Source organism: Agelaius tricolor, unplaced genomic scaffold (genome assembly GCF_023055355.1).
Source record: "Agelaius tricolor isolate 1412-34295 unplaced genomic scaffold, bAgeTri1.0.p SCAF_1, whole genome shotgun sequence".
NCBI lineage: Eukaryota > Metazoa > Chordata > Aves > Passeriformes > Icteridae > Agelaius > Agelaius tricolor.
In genome coordinates this window covers 7614263-7628121 of record NW_027269261.1, presented here as the reverse complement: position 1 = coordinate 7628121, position 13859 = coordinate 7614263, and the positions used below count along the sequence as shown (strand labels likewise).

General features: G+C 44.6%; 1 protein-coding gene and 1 long non-coding RNA gene across 3 annotated transcripts in view; one reads left to right on the top strand and one right to left on the bottom strand.

Moving 5' to 3' along the window:
• The window catches only part of LOC139587521 (uncharacterized), a 30471-nt gene extending 29064 nt beyond the window's left edge, over window positions 1–1407 (bottom strand). For both annotated transcript variants that reach the window (XR_011678421.1, XR_011678427.1), the window contains exon 1: window positions 1155–1407. This is a non-coding gene — a long non-coding RNA (uncharacterized lncRNA). The remainder of the gene's footprint in view (window positions 1–1154) is intronic.
• Window positions 1382–7092, top strand: SRP9 (signal recognition particle 9). The gene is made up of 3 exons (XM_071421947.1): window positions 1382–1508; window positions 4053–4121; window positions 5392–7092. The coding sequence occupies exons 1-3, from the start codon at window positions 1437–1439 to the stop codon at window positions 5509–5511; spliced, it is 261 nt and encodes an 86-aa protein (XP_071278048.1). The 5' UTR covers window positions 1382–1436; the 3' UTR covers window positions 5512–7092.
• Window positions 7093–13859: the final 6767 nt, after the last annotated feature.

Below are 13859 nucleotides of genomic sequence, written 5' to 3'. Positions count from 1 at the left end.
AAACCCTGTGAGCAGCTCTGGAAAGAAAGAAAAAATCCTTAAATCTTTCCACCCTCCATAGCCCCCACTCATTGGTGCAAAGCCCTTTAGCAGAATTGTTTAGACCACATAACACCCACAAGTCACAACTTATGAAGTTTGTCAGCCTAATCACTGTAGACTTTTTCAGAGTAGATCCCCACAGTAACAATTATTTTCTGCTTTACTGACTCAGGGAATTTCATTCTAGTTTTTCTCCCCTTACCTCCCATCTGCCCTTTTATTTCTAGGCCACATTTCTTCATTCTCTCTTGCACTTGCACGTATTGTGCTTTTTGTGGCCAAAAAAAAGCCTGCAGCTATAGTATTTCCCCATGTTGCTAGTGGAGACTGCAACAGCCTGCATAATTTGTCCCCTCAAATGCAGATCTGCCCTAAACCTTCCAGTTTATTTGTTTGGCCTCACCGGTGAGTTTCAAGTTGTTCAGTAAAACTTGGAGCTTTTGGGTTTTCAGTGAATTATCAGAATGACCTGAATTATCAGGAGTTTTTGTGTTTTCAGTGAATCCCTGTGAAATAGAGAATAGAGACTGCAAGTTTTTCGTGTTTATTGTCACTGCAGCAGCAGCATAAGCCGTGTGACACGAGCACAGCTCAGCTCCGTGTCTGGCACAGGCTTTGTTCTACAGAGGCACAAAAATCATTGCAGGCAATGGGATTTTTAAAACACACCAGGAGAAATCTCAGATCTTTTTTTTTTTCCTCCCTCATTTCCTTTTTAATGGGGATTTTTAAGTCAGCTTTACATAAAAGCTTTACACACACAGGCCTGAAAAGCAGACTTCCCCAACATTCCATCATTTTATTCCATGCCATTCAGCTTTAGTTTTGCGATGCCTCAGCACCCCTCAGCAAGGCAGACCAGGGAAGGCAGCGAGGGGCTCCCACACACCCTTTTTGTTCCACACGAAGCCAAACTCCAGCCTCACGCAGGTTTTTCCAGCCTGGCAAAACCCGGGAATCGCTCCAGCCGTGAGGGCCGGCCTCGCAAACAGAGCACCTCAGGTGCACGGCCCTCACCTCCCGCCGGACCTCCAGCTCCCCGCCGGCCCACCCGCCTCCCCAGCGTCTCACATGGCCTCCGAGCGTGAAGTTATCACGGAGACAGCCCGTACCTGGCCTGGCAGAGCCCCGCAGGTACCAGCCTCGGGCGGGTGGGCGCTCCGCCGGCGGCGGGGCTCGAACCCGCCACCCTCCTCCCCAGCTCGGGCCGCCACCGGGCGCCTCTCCCCGCCGCGCCTGCAGGGGTCGCTGTGGCGGGAGCGCGGAGTTACGTGCGCCGCGATTGGGCGGCGCTGAGCCGCGGGCCAATGGCGGCCGCCGTCTCATCCGCGCTCCCGCCCACCCGCCTCCGGTGCCATCTTGCCGCGGCCGCGGGCAGCCGAGCGGGCTCGGCCATGCCGCACTTCCAGGCCTGGGAGGAGTTCACCCGCGCCGCCGAGAAGCTCTACCTCGCCGACCCCATGAAGGTGGGATAGCCCGGCCGGGAGAGGAGGGTGCGCGGCCCGGCCGCCGGAGCGGCGATGTGGAGGCGGCTCCAGCTGCGCGCAGCTCGGCGGGGGCGGCGGGCGGTGTCGGGTTGGGGGGGGTTCGCTGGTGGCTGCGCGGGGGAGGCAAGAATCGCTGAGTCTCAATCATTTAGCTTGGAAAAGACTTCTGAGATCGTCGAGTCCAACCTATGGCCGAATCAGCCATATTAGGTGGACCATAGATAACCCCAAGTGCCACGTCTGCTTATTTTTTGAACGCTTCCGGGGATGGTGCCTCCACCGCCTCTCTGGGCAGCCCTTTCCAATGTTTAATCACCCTTTCTATGAAGATATTTCTTCTAATGTCCGCCCTAAACCCCTCCTGGCACACCTTAAGGCAGTGTAGAGGTTGCACCCTCCTGTCAGGGAGTTCAGGGAGCGATAAGGTCATTCCTGAGCCTCCTTTTCTCCAGGCTGAGCAGCCCCAGCCCCATTGCCCCGCTCTGGGCTCCCTCCAGCACCTCCACGTCCTTCCCGCAGTGACAGCCCAGAACTGGACACAGCACTGGCAGCGTGGCCTCAGCAGTGTCGAGTACAGGGAAGAAGCACCTGCGAGGAGGGGATTACTCGTTGGTTTTGCAGCTGAGCATCCTTTTTTTGTGGAAGGGGGGGAAACTCTCATTTACAACCCCGAGAGCATCCCTAGGGAACGGTGTTTCAGGTGTTACTGGCAGCTGGGATGAACCTCAAGGGCTGAATTTCAAAGACATTGAGCTCATACCTGTGTGTTGGAAACCGAGGTTAAGAGTTCTGCTGAAGTATCAGTAATTAGTTTATGAGTTTATAGCATTTAACACCTGTATTATTTGAATTTGTCCTTTCATAAGGTCAATACGTTGCATTGTTGCTTGCAGTGACGTTTCAGACTGGAAGGTGTTTGTATCCTAAAGAATAATTCCTCAAGGACTTAACTTCTTGGTTTATGACTGTTTCTTCTTTCTGGTCACTTTTTGGGAGTGTGTTTTATGCAAATATTAAAATTAACCTCAGTCTTGAGAAAAAGCATTGTAGTTCACCTACAAAGCAGCACAAAAATGCGATGTGAAACTCCCACCTGAGAAATCTTGAGTAAAAAAGGCCTAGTGTTCTTCACCAAAAATAGGGGAACTAGAGAAACCTTCAGAAGATTAAATTAAATCTAATTATTTAAAGCAGATTAGCTCTGCCTTTTAATTAGCACAGAGACACCATATGTGATTGCTGCTGATAATAAAATTGCCCAGTTTGGCCTTCCTAGGCTCTGTGACATTCCATTGAATGAAAGAATGGATTGACACTGCAGCCAGGAGCTGCTCTTCCCCTTTCCTTAAAGGAAATCTCTTCCCATCCATGGCAGTGAATTTGTCTGGCTACAGAGGGGTTTACATAGGCCCTGTTGTCGTTGCACAAGTACCCTCCTGTTGATTTGGCAGAGAATTAGCCCCAGGAATTTTGTAATTGGGCTTGCTGGGAAGCTGAAGGAAGAGCTGTGGGCGTTGGGTGTGTGTTCTGCAGCCAGGTACTGAGTGGTCTTGCCTTGGCAGGAGCAGGTCATTGATACACTCAGTGTGTTCCTGCTGCCCGTGGCAGCCTCTCCTGTGCTTTTGGGGCTGCTTAGCAGGGAGCTGTGCTCTCACACTGCTCAGGAGGTGGCAGTTTGTCAAACAGAAAGGGTCAGCCTGTGATGAGATCCACTCTGGAACAGGAATTCCAAAATGTGTTTGTAGCAAAGGAGGTTGTTGAGCATTAGCACAAATCACTGTACAATAAAAACTGTTTGCAGTGTGAGTTCAGAATGCTCTCAGAGGCAACCTTGCTTTGTTTCTGATGTTAGCTGAGGCTGCAAACTGCTCAGGAGGAACCATTTAATGCTCAGCCACTGAGGATGTGGATTTTTACCAGTGTGGCTTTGAGAACTTTGGTGCTTTGAGGGTCCAGAGAGGCTGGGTGGGTTAGAGCTCAGGGCAGGTGACTGCAGGAGTAGCTGTGATAATTACCATAGCAGAAAAAGTGGTGATGTTGAGCCTGCCCCACTCAGCTGATCCCTTTCAAGTCTTCACATGGAGCTGCTCTTTTCTGAAGTGTTTCAAGCCTACAAACAGGCCTCCAGTTGTTTTTTCTGGAGTGTGACACACAGCCAGAGGTGTCTCCTCTCAACATGACTCTCATGGTTTGTCCTGCCTGTCTCCAAGGTCTCTGCAGCTGCTGTTGCTGAATTTGCAGGGTTTTTGAACATGCCCAGTGTTAACCTTGCAGATGCTGCTGGAAAACCAGCCTGGACTGTAAGGCAGGGAAATGTGGTGGGTCAACTTCCACACCACCTTGGCTGTGGGATTACATGCAGCTCCCACAGCACCAGAGCTGAGGGCTGCCACAGAGGTGCTGAAAACATGGAACAGAACATAATTATCCTTAAGGGTAGTCTGAGTGTGGGCAGATTGCCTTCAATACATGCTGAGAATTGTTATCTGTCAGTGCTAATTCCTAAAATGTTTTTCATTTCAGGTCCGTGTTGTCCTCAAATACCGACACTGTGATGGGAACCTCTGTATCAAAGTTACAGATGATGTGGCTGTAAGTACAGAGCACATTCCCCTTTCAGAGCTTCTTGTGCCACTCACAGACTCATGTTTTGCTGTCAGTCACCTTGGGAGCTCTTGGACACTGCCTTGAGAGTGTCTGACAGTTTGCTAAAAACTTGCACTCAGCCTTCCCTCGTTGCTGTGTCTGCATTGACACTGACCAGTTCAGGAGCATTTTCAAACTGGTGTTTACTGGTGCGAGTGGGGTCTTTTTTACCTGCTCAGAGTGGTGAAATCTTCCAGCCATAGCTGAAGTTCCTTCTTTGTGATTATGAGACTGAGTGACAGCAGTGTTACAGCTAAGGAGTTGTTTTTCTGCAGTGCAGGCTATTCTGGTATTCTGCAGTCCAGACACAGTATTCTGCCCTTCTCTTGCCTTCAGACTTGGAAAAGAGTCAAATTTCTTCTTTCCAGGAAAAGTAGTCTGGCATAGGAATTTCAAGTGCCTGGAATGGATGTGAAACTCCAGTAAAGGCACTTCTTGATAGGGGCTTAACATGGTTGAGCTGTTGGGTGTGGGGCACTGATAACGGGGAATTTAAGGGTAATTTTGTGGAAATCTCCTGTAGGGAAAGTTGGAGTGAGGTGATTCACAAACTCTTCTGGAGTATAGGCTACCTTACCTGCTTTCAGTCAGAAAAGGATGTTACACCAGGTGGGAGAAATGGGGACTGGTTTCAGGATTTTGGTTGGGTTGTTTTAGTGTTTGGGGTTTTTGTTAGTTTGGGTGTTTTTTTTATTTTAATCAGATTCTGTGTTCCCTATTTAGGGCTGTCTTAGAAAAACAGGTTTGGCTTTGGTTAGAGGATCCCCTTCAATGGGAAATACTGAATTTTGTGTCCCTGGCAGTGTAACATTAAGGACTGTGAAAGGCAAAATAAGCTTGCTTTCAGAATATAAAGAATTGGCAAGTAACTTCAGGTTTAAAATCTGTTTCTATGTTTAGACAACACAAAAAAAGGGCAGCTTTAAAACCCAAGTTTTAACAGCTTTTTGGAGCTAGAAAAAACTGGGATAAATTCTGAGTTTCCCTGTTTTCAATATGGGAGGCATGAGCATTAGGGAGAAGCTTAAAAGCAAACACAGATAATGTTTGTGCTCTGAAACAGGGTGGATGTGTTGGTGCTGCCTCCTGGTAACTGCTGAACATTTCAATGCTCTCCTTGTTTAGTGTGTTCCAAGCAGAAATGAATACATAGCAGCTACAAACAAGATAAAAAGCAGTAGAAGTGAGATCTGATATCAGGAACTTTGTCTTGCAGTGTTTGCTGTACAGAACAGACCAGGCACAAGACGTGAAGAAGATTGAGAAATTCCACAGTCAGCTCATGCGACTCATGGTGGCCAAGGAGTCCCGCAGTGCTGCCATGGAAACAGACTGAAGGGCTGCCAAGAAAATCACTGCTCTGCTCATATTTCACTGGAAACAAATCTTTGGGATTGCAACAACAACAAAAAAAAAAAAAACAAAACTGGGGCAGGAGATGCTTTTATGTACTGAAGTGGACTGATGACAAGTCTGAAGCATTTTCACCCCTCAGACTCCACTTTGGAAATCTAGGAAAATAAGTGCTTTCAATTGAAAGCTTATATTTATTTTTGGGTATTAAGCAACTATTCTTACACATTAGGTATGCTAAGAAGACAAGTAAATATTTTAAATCTACAGTATGTTAATGCAAATTTGATAGGCCACAGGCATACTTCTGGAAAGTTACTGTAAAATTTCATATAGATTTCATTGTGTTCATACCTTATGCTGGTGTATTCTGAAAATGAGAGGTTTTATTAATCTAATACTGTAGCATGGTGGCTGGGTTTAATAAATATTTACATACATTATATAAATCTGTTGGGTTTAGAATAACAGATGTTTTCTGAACTGAAATGTTGAAATTGCCAATTTGTATTACCACTGTCGCTGGCAGCACTCAGTCATAAGATGTGCAACATTATCCATAATGCAGTTTGCAGAACTCTTTTATTGGCTAAGTGATTAAACTTCTGTATCTTAAAAATTAAAACAGAACCTCACTTGAATATTCCTAGAGATCTATGAGAAACTGGGAGGGTTTTTTTCTGCTTGTGCAAATACTGTTACTAAAAAACAGTCAGTGGCTTTTTTACATACTTGAACTATTTTCTACTAGCAGGGGTTTGTTTTCCCATCCTTGCTTCAGGCAGAGTTGAAGTATATCAGCAAGACAAATTCTAGAAGCTCTTGCCTATTATGCTAATAGAAAATATCCAACTGAACAGTACCCAGATTCCTTACTCCAGCAGCTTTTTAACTGCAATTTCAAATGTTACATGTGGCAGGTGGATGTCAGCCAAATGGATAAATGGATGCAAACACCTTAATAAATACTTAAATACCACTGTCAGAAATAGACCAATGCTCCTGTAGCTTAGATGTGTTTCTCTCAGTAACCTCTGGTAGGCTGATGGAAGCTTTAATTGTCTCTTGTAAAAAAGCTTTTTGTTTGAAAACCCAGTAGCTAAAATTGATACTTGCTTTAACTAGGTCTTGCATACTGGAAAACAGAGGAACATTTTCATGTAATTAGGCTATTGGTATCACTAGGTGCTTTCAGAACTGATTTTTTTTGGGGTTAAACCAAGCCACAAAAGTAAAGCAGGACCATACTTGTAGTGGCATTTTTTATATAACTAAACAATCTATTTAGGTAGCTACCTGCTGTCACTTACATAAAAATAATGGAGCTACTGGGAAGCAGTGGACTTTCCACATTTGCCAAAAGCTTGGAAAAAACCCACCAGGCTTGAATGTTGCATTAGAGTACCCTTTCAGCTGAACATAGAATGTTGCACATTGTTGGAAAATACTGCAGCACTAAATTCCAGTGAGTGCTCAAAATTCTGGTCTGCAACAGTGACTGGTATGTGTGTAACATTTTTGTATTGGCTTTTGAAATATAAATAAAGCCAGAGAGAAGGCTGGACTCGGTTCATTGTTAAACTTTCATGAGTTACTGTAATACTGAAATTTTTCTTTGGTGCTCCAAATAACTTTCCTAATATTTGCAATAAAGTAGTAGAGAGACTGGGTGTCCCAAGTGGCTGAAAGGCTTCAGCTTTATACCCCAGCAGGTTTTAGAGGAGGAGCAATTACAGCACTGTATATTAGAGCAGCAGTTTTCAGGCAAAACAGGCAAGGGAATACATTTCTACTTTTCTAAATTCAGAAATTATTTCCCTAAAATCTTGGGGAAATACTGTTGCCACTTTTGTAAGAGTGATGTGTCATTAAGCTTGTTCTCCATATACTTAGAAAAAAAATTAGAGTGGTTCTGTGCAGCCAGAATGCAAAAGAAAATATTACAAAGCTACTGCTTAAGAAAATTTAATTGTATGGAAACTTGGTCAGAAAAATAGAGGTGCTTCATACCTTAGTCCTGGAATTTTCAGCCATTTCCATGTGTCCATGGGGCAGTAGAGGAGCTCTGAATCCCAAGCTGTGTCTCTTTCATGCCTATGCTCTTGCTGAGAGTATGTGTGCTTATGTACACTGATCACATCCCTAATAAACATCCCCTGAGCTGGTCCATCATGTTGCCAGCTACTTGAGTTGAGTGTCTGGTTTGTGATTAAATAATCAGTGTATTGTGGCTGCTGCAGCAAAGGTGTGCTCACAGTCCCTGAATCTCTGCACTGGGCAGCCCAGCTTGCTAGGGACTGCTGCTCTCCAGCCAGGAGCTGGTGCCAATTTCAGGCAGGAGACATGGGCAGCCTGTGCAGTGACAAACAGGTGACCTTTGCAGAAGTGGAATGATTGGAAAAAATAGGATGCTTTTCCCTGCTACAGCAAATTTTGTTGCTGCCTGTTAGTTATCTTCAGTAATTGTTCTGTTTGGTGAGAGTAGTTTAATAAAAAGATAGGGGCCTTGTTATTGTTCCAAGAACTTGGGTTACTTTATCCATGGAATTTATTCTCTTTCTCTGTGGTTCTCATCTGCTGGGTTCCCCGAGTGTCTTGATTTCAATTCTTTGTGCAAAGTGCTTCATATCTGAGCTCTCTCTGATATTCAACTACTTACATGCAACCACTTCTGTTTCCAATTTTAGGGGTTTGAACCCTGAGCTGCTCCATATGTAATCCATTGTGGAAGGGTATTCTGGAGTGCAGGAAGATTTTTAAATTATCTGGAGAAGTGAGAAGTTTGGTCACAGGTCTTTGTTTTAGAGAGCCTTTTGAAAGAGGCCTTCCTATTAAAGTCCTGACCTAACTTCTAGGAGTGACAGGTTTATTTTGTCACTCCTTTGGATGCTTTGGTGCTGGAGTCTGTCAAAATGGGAAATGGAGCCAAAGCCAAGCAGGTGCTTTTAAAAATGTTTTAACTTGTCAAAAGAATTATGTTTCATCTCAGTAAGTTTCTTCACACAGTATAAAAGTGGGTAACACTCAGCATTTTGCTGGAACAAATGGGAGGAAACTGTTTTCTGTCAGTAGGACTAGGGTGATCACTTGTTACTGTAGGCTGATCTTAAAGGATTAAGTCATTTTAGATGTTCTTATGTGGTACTTGCTGGGTCTCCAGGATGAAGGAGGAATTGAGAATCTGACTCCATGTTCTTAGAAGGCTATTTTATTATTTTATGATATTATATTAAAGAATGCTATATTAAAATTATACTAACAGAGAAAGGATACTTACCAGAAGGTTTAACAAGATACTAATGAAAACTCGTGACTGCTTCCAGAGTGCTGACACAGCTGGACCTTGCTTGGTTATTAAGTTAAAACAATTCACATGTTGGATAAACAATCTCCAAACTACATTCCAAAGCAGCAAAATGGGGAGAAGTAAATGGGATAATTTTTTTTTCCTTTTTCTCTGGGGCTTCTCAGCTTCCCAGGAGAAGAAATCCTGGCAAAGGGATTTTTCAGAAAATATAACAGTAACATTCTTGGGTGCCCATCCTGCTCTAGGAAGGATGAATCCCCTCACTTTGATCACCTGGAAGAAGGGTGGAACCACAGTTACCTTACCTACCTGTGCTGTCTCACTGCTGGCCTGGGGGAGCACAAACCTCTCACAGGAATTACTCTGTAACCACCTCTCCAATGAAGTTTGGATCTGAAGTGGAAGCACAGAGAGAATAAGTGGGGTTTTTTTTTCTGTAAATTTATTACCTAAGCTGCAGATTATGCCCAAGTCCAGACCCTTGAAGATTCTGTGAGCATTAGTGGGTGTCCTTTAGGAGTAGAGCTTAGTTGAAAACTGGTATTCCTTGTACAGTGCTGTGTGCTGAGGGACCTTCCAATTGACTGAAGCAAAGCTGTTTTGATCAAATAAATCCAAGGAGTCCTTTTGTTAGATAACAGTCTTAAAGGAACTTCACTTTATTTTTTTTTTTTTAGGAGAAACTAGTCTATGAAGAACTACATCTAATTCCTTGCTTGTGTTAATAGTGATTTGCTTTTCAAGACATGAAGGTGTCTCTTCTGAAATACCAATACTACTTTAAGGGTAGATGCTGTGTGACTCAACACAACTTTTGTTTATAAAGATATTATCTGTTAAAAAGAGCTTTGGGAGTTCAAGGAGTGGTATTTAAATACAAGCAACGGTTGAATTGTCTTTGTTGCTGGGGATGACATAAAAACATGCCTTTCATCTCATTGCTTTCACATAAGCAGATCTTTAGTCTAAGTGGACTCTTCAGGCTGGCTTTCAGATAAACCTCCCCACCCTGATGCTGGGCTGAAGTGTTTGAGTCACTACAGACTGGAGACAGATGAGGGCTTTTTAGTCTGTAGAAATGTTATTTTTGAGATGAGAATGATGCTTAAATGTATTTTAGCAGCAGATTAGTTACTCAGCAGAATGCAAAGCTGCAAAGCGCGCTGGTTTGTTAACCCCTGCTTGTTATGCAAGAATGTGTGTGTGCCCAGTACCAGCTCCAGCAGAATAAATGCTCCTGGGAGAAAGTGGGCTTAAACTGGACCATGTAACACTGAGGTCTGTGGGAACTGAGCAAATAAAAGCATGGTCATGGCATGATAGCAGAGCTAACTGCCTTCCTGCAAGCCCAGGCCCATGCTGTTGAACATGATCTTTGTTCCTGGTGAAGGTGAGTCCTTATGTTCTTACACTGTGCCAAGGTGGTTGTTGTAGGGGTGTGTTCCTGAGTCCTGTGATGGGAAAGCAATTACTCTCTGCCTTCTAAAAGCATCTTAAGCCCTGAGTGCCATCTCTGAGTGCTCTGGTGTGGAATTCCTGGTTTTCCAGCAGGAGCCAGTGTGCTGGACCCATTATGACTCCTCAAACAGACAGTTCCTGGCTGTTGTGAATATTTGGATTACAAAACCAAGAGTATAGAGTTCCTCTTAAACTGTAATGCCGGTATTTATGAAAGTGTTTTCCATTTAAATTAAGACCAGCTCTGAAGATATTTTGCTTTGTTTAGCAAGTTTTGGTTTTGTGCTCACATTCTTTTGCTGCCTTTTTGGTGGCAGTTCTTGGTAACTTTTTTAGAACTTAAAACATCAGTAATACCGTGAGGTCTGGGATAGATTGATTTTTTTTATTATTATTTCCTTTGAAGCTGTGTGAGCATGTTGGGTTCTTTTTCTGTCTAGAAGAAGACACATTCTTCTGTTCATGAAAGTACTGGTCTGCATGTCCTGCCTTTACTGAGAACCTTCCTGAGCTACAGGCTGAGCTTACAGCAAGATCCCAAAGACTGGCTCCTTGGAGAGGGGCTTGAGCTTTCTGGGCACCTCCTGAATGGCTGTGCTGGCTGGCAGTGAGCAAAGGAGAGTTCAGGCAGCTGAAATATGCATTTTAACTGGGTTGCTCATGCATGTAAATACAGCCACCTCCACTGCAGCCCTGCTAGCTTTGTGTGCCCGGGAGATGAAAGGCTCGCCTCGGGGCGCTGACAAATGAGCTCTGGCAAAGCGAGACTCCAAATGCTACTCTGCAAGGGCATCTGCTCGGGAAGGAGTCAGCAAGGCAGGGGATGAACCAATGCCTCAGACACGTCCTGTGAAATTCGGTGTCTTGCTCTAAGTTGCCTTAAAAGATAGATTTTTGAACTTGGGGGCAGGAGGCAAACTGACCTTTCATTGATAGGCAGTGAGAGACATAATTCTCTCTCCCAGAAAAGTCTGCATTGTGAGCTCTTTGGGATCAGTTATTGCATTAAAAGGGAAAATAATCTAGGTGTCAGTTCTTTTTTCCTGGAGAAGCACAGAGAGAAGAAAGAGAAAACGATTCTCATCTCTACTTGCTGCTCCTGTTGTTTTTGCACATGTGGAATGTGTTAGGAAGGTTGTTTACCTGAAGTGATTTGTCAATTGGATTCTGCTGAGGATTGTTTTGTTTCCTTAACCAATTGGAAAAAGCTGTGTCCTGGCTGTCTGGAGACAGTCACGAGTTTTCTTTAGTAGTATTCTTTATAGTATAGCAGCTCTTTAATATAGTATAGTATAAATAGTATAAATAAAAGTTTAATAAAGCAATTATCCAACATTCTGAATCAACGGAGTCAGATGCCAATCATCCCTACATTACTATAGGTGAGTTTTTTAAAAACCCATTTTCTGTGGCAGTGCTCCCATGTAGCTGAGGTCAGGAACCAAAGGAATAAACAAATTTCATCAGGGATTGTTGGTTTGTGCCCAGAGGCAAACCTTCTGTGCTTGCTCACACAGCAGAGCTGGGTGACCCGTGAGTAAAACCCTGTGAAAAAGCAGCCCTGGTTTGAGCTGCTCTGCAAAGAGCTCCTGACCCACCACAGATGTTGGTGGTGCCATGAATGTGCAGACTGGGATTCCACAGAGCCTTGGTCCATAGAGCAGCTGGCTGCTGGTCCCCCTTGCCTCTAGCACTGGTTCCAGTGGGTCTGAGCCTCAGCTGAGCTGTTCCCATTCACCAGAGCATCACAAGACCCCTTGATGTTCTGGAGAGCTGCTGGTGTGGTGTTCCAGCTGGTTAGTGTGCTGAGATGGTCACAAAAGGTCAGCTGAGGGCTCTTGGTTTCTCTATTGAAGGCACTTGAGAAGGTAGTTTCATGTTTGGACTCGAGTGTTTATCGTTTCTTATCAGAAATAGAGGACAGAAAAAAATGCAAATTTTAATTAGTTAAAATAGCCAAACAGAGCATTGTGCTGGCTTTGGCTGGGGTAATTTTCTTTACAGTGGCTGGTGTGGGGCTGTAGTTTGGATCTGTGCTGAGAGCAGTGCTGATAACAGAGAGATGTTTTTGCTGTTGTTTGGCAGTGCTCGCACACGTCAGGGCCTTTCCTGCTCCCCACCCACCCCGCAGGGAGAGGCTGGGGGGGCACAGGGAGCTGGGAGGGGTCAGAGCCAGCCCAGCTGACCCCACTGGCCCAAGGGACATCCCACACCAGGGCATCCTGGCCAGCAGGCAAAGCTGGGGAAGGAGGAGGCAGGGGGGATGCTGGAGTCACTGATTTCCCCAGTAACTGCTCTGTGGGATGGAGCCTCTCCCTCCAGGAGATGCCTGAACACCTGCCTGCCCATGGGAAGCAGGGAATTCATTCCTTGGTTTGCTTTTCTTGCATGTGCATTGTTTGCTTTACTTCTTAAAGTGTTTTTATTTCTATCCATGAGTTTTCTGACTTCTACTCCTGTGATTCTCACCCTGATCCTGCTGGTGGGGGAGTGAGTGAGTGACTGTGGTGCTTGGCTGCCAGCTGGGGTTAAACAGTGCCAAGTATCTGTGTGGTAGCTGTAATAAAGGGTTGTGACCCTGGCACACAAAACAGTTGCATTTTTAACTCCCATCCCGTGGAAGTTATGTTTACTATGAAATTCAGCACAGTCTTGTTTGTATGCAAGTGAAATCTATGTAGTCCTACAGAAGAAAGATGGACTGCTGCTAATGTTTTTGGTGCCTCAAGAAAAATAGTACAGAGCAGTTTGTGAGGATAGATGCCCCAAAAGGGGTAGAACTCAGCCAGCACATTTGGTATGGAAGAAGAAAACTACAAAAAAAGACAAAACTTACTGACAGAACAGTTTAGGGATATGTTGCTTTAAAGAAGACTAGGTTTTAATTTAGGTGCTATTGCTGCTCAAAACAAAAGAGAGTGAGAGCTACACCAAAGGCTCTGGGCAAAGGGCTGTTTGAGCAGACTGTGATGGTTGGGCTGAAGAGGTTGAAAGATGTGAAAGGAATTGTAATCACAGATCTGTGATCACAGGTCTGTCTGTCCAGAGCCCAACAATCCAAACAGGAGCTGAGATGGTGTGGAGGTGATGGAAAAAGAGGATTGGATCTTAGGAGTGAACTAATAGCTGAAAACTGAGACTCAATGGTAAAACCTCAGAGATGGTGAGGAGTTTAATGTTTGCTTGTTTTGTTTTTCCTGGTGGGATGAGCTGCTTCAGCTTGACCTTCTGAGGCTTGTTTAGCTCTCTCTGCCCAAGTTTGGAAGACAGGCCTTGGAGAACACAGGTTCAAAGAACAAGAACACACGAAAATCCAAGTTAGATGCATTTTCAGTGGTTTCCTTCTGTTGGGCACAGTCTGTCTTTCCCTTGAGTTCTGCCACCTGAGCTCTTCAGTTCTCTGTCTCAAGGTTGTTTATTGTATCTCATGTATAAAATATTTTCTCCTGTCCTGCCAAGGTCTGTTCAGCGAGACAGTCCAGACTCTCTGCCTGCCCCTGGGGGGGAGTATTATGTCTTTATACTAAAAACTACCTGTACAATATTTACAATTACTTGCCAATACC

Coding starts and splice junctions, on each gene's coding strand:
- SRP9 (XM_071421947.1), top strand. CDS start 1,437: ATGCCGCACTTCCAGGCCTGGGAGGAGTTCACCCGCGCCGCCGAGAAG. Junction 1,509..4,052: donor ACCTCGCCGACCCCATGAAG/GTGGGATAGCCC, acceptor TTTTCATTTCAG/GTCCGTGTTGTCCTCAAATA. Junction 4,122..5,391: donor AAGTTACAGATGATGTGGCT/GTAAGTACAGAG, acceptor TTTGTCTTGCAG/TGTTTGCTGTACAGAACAGA.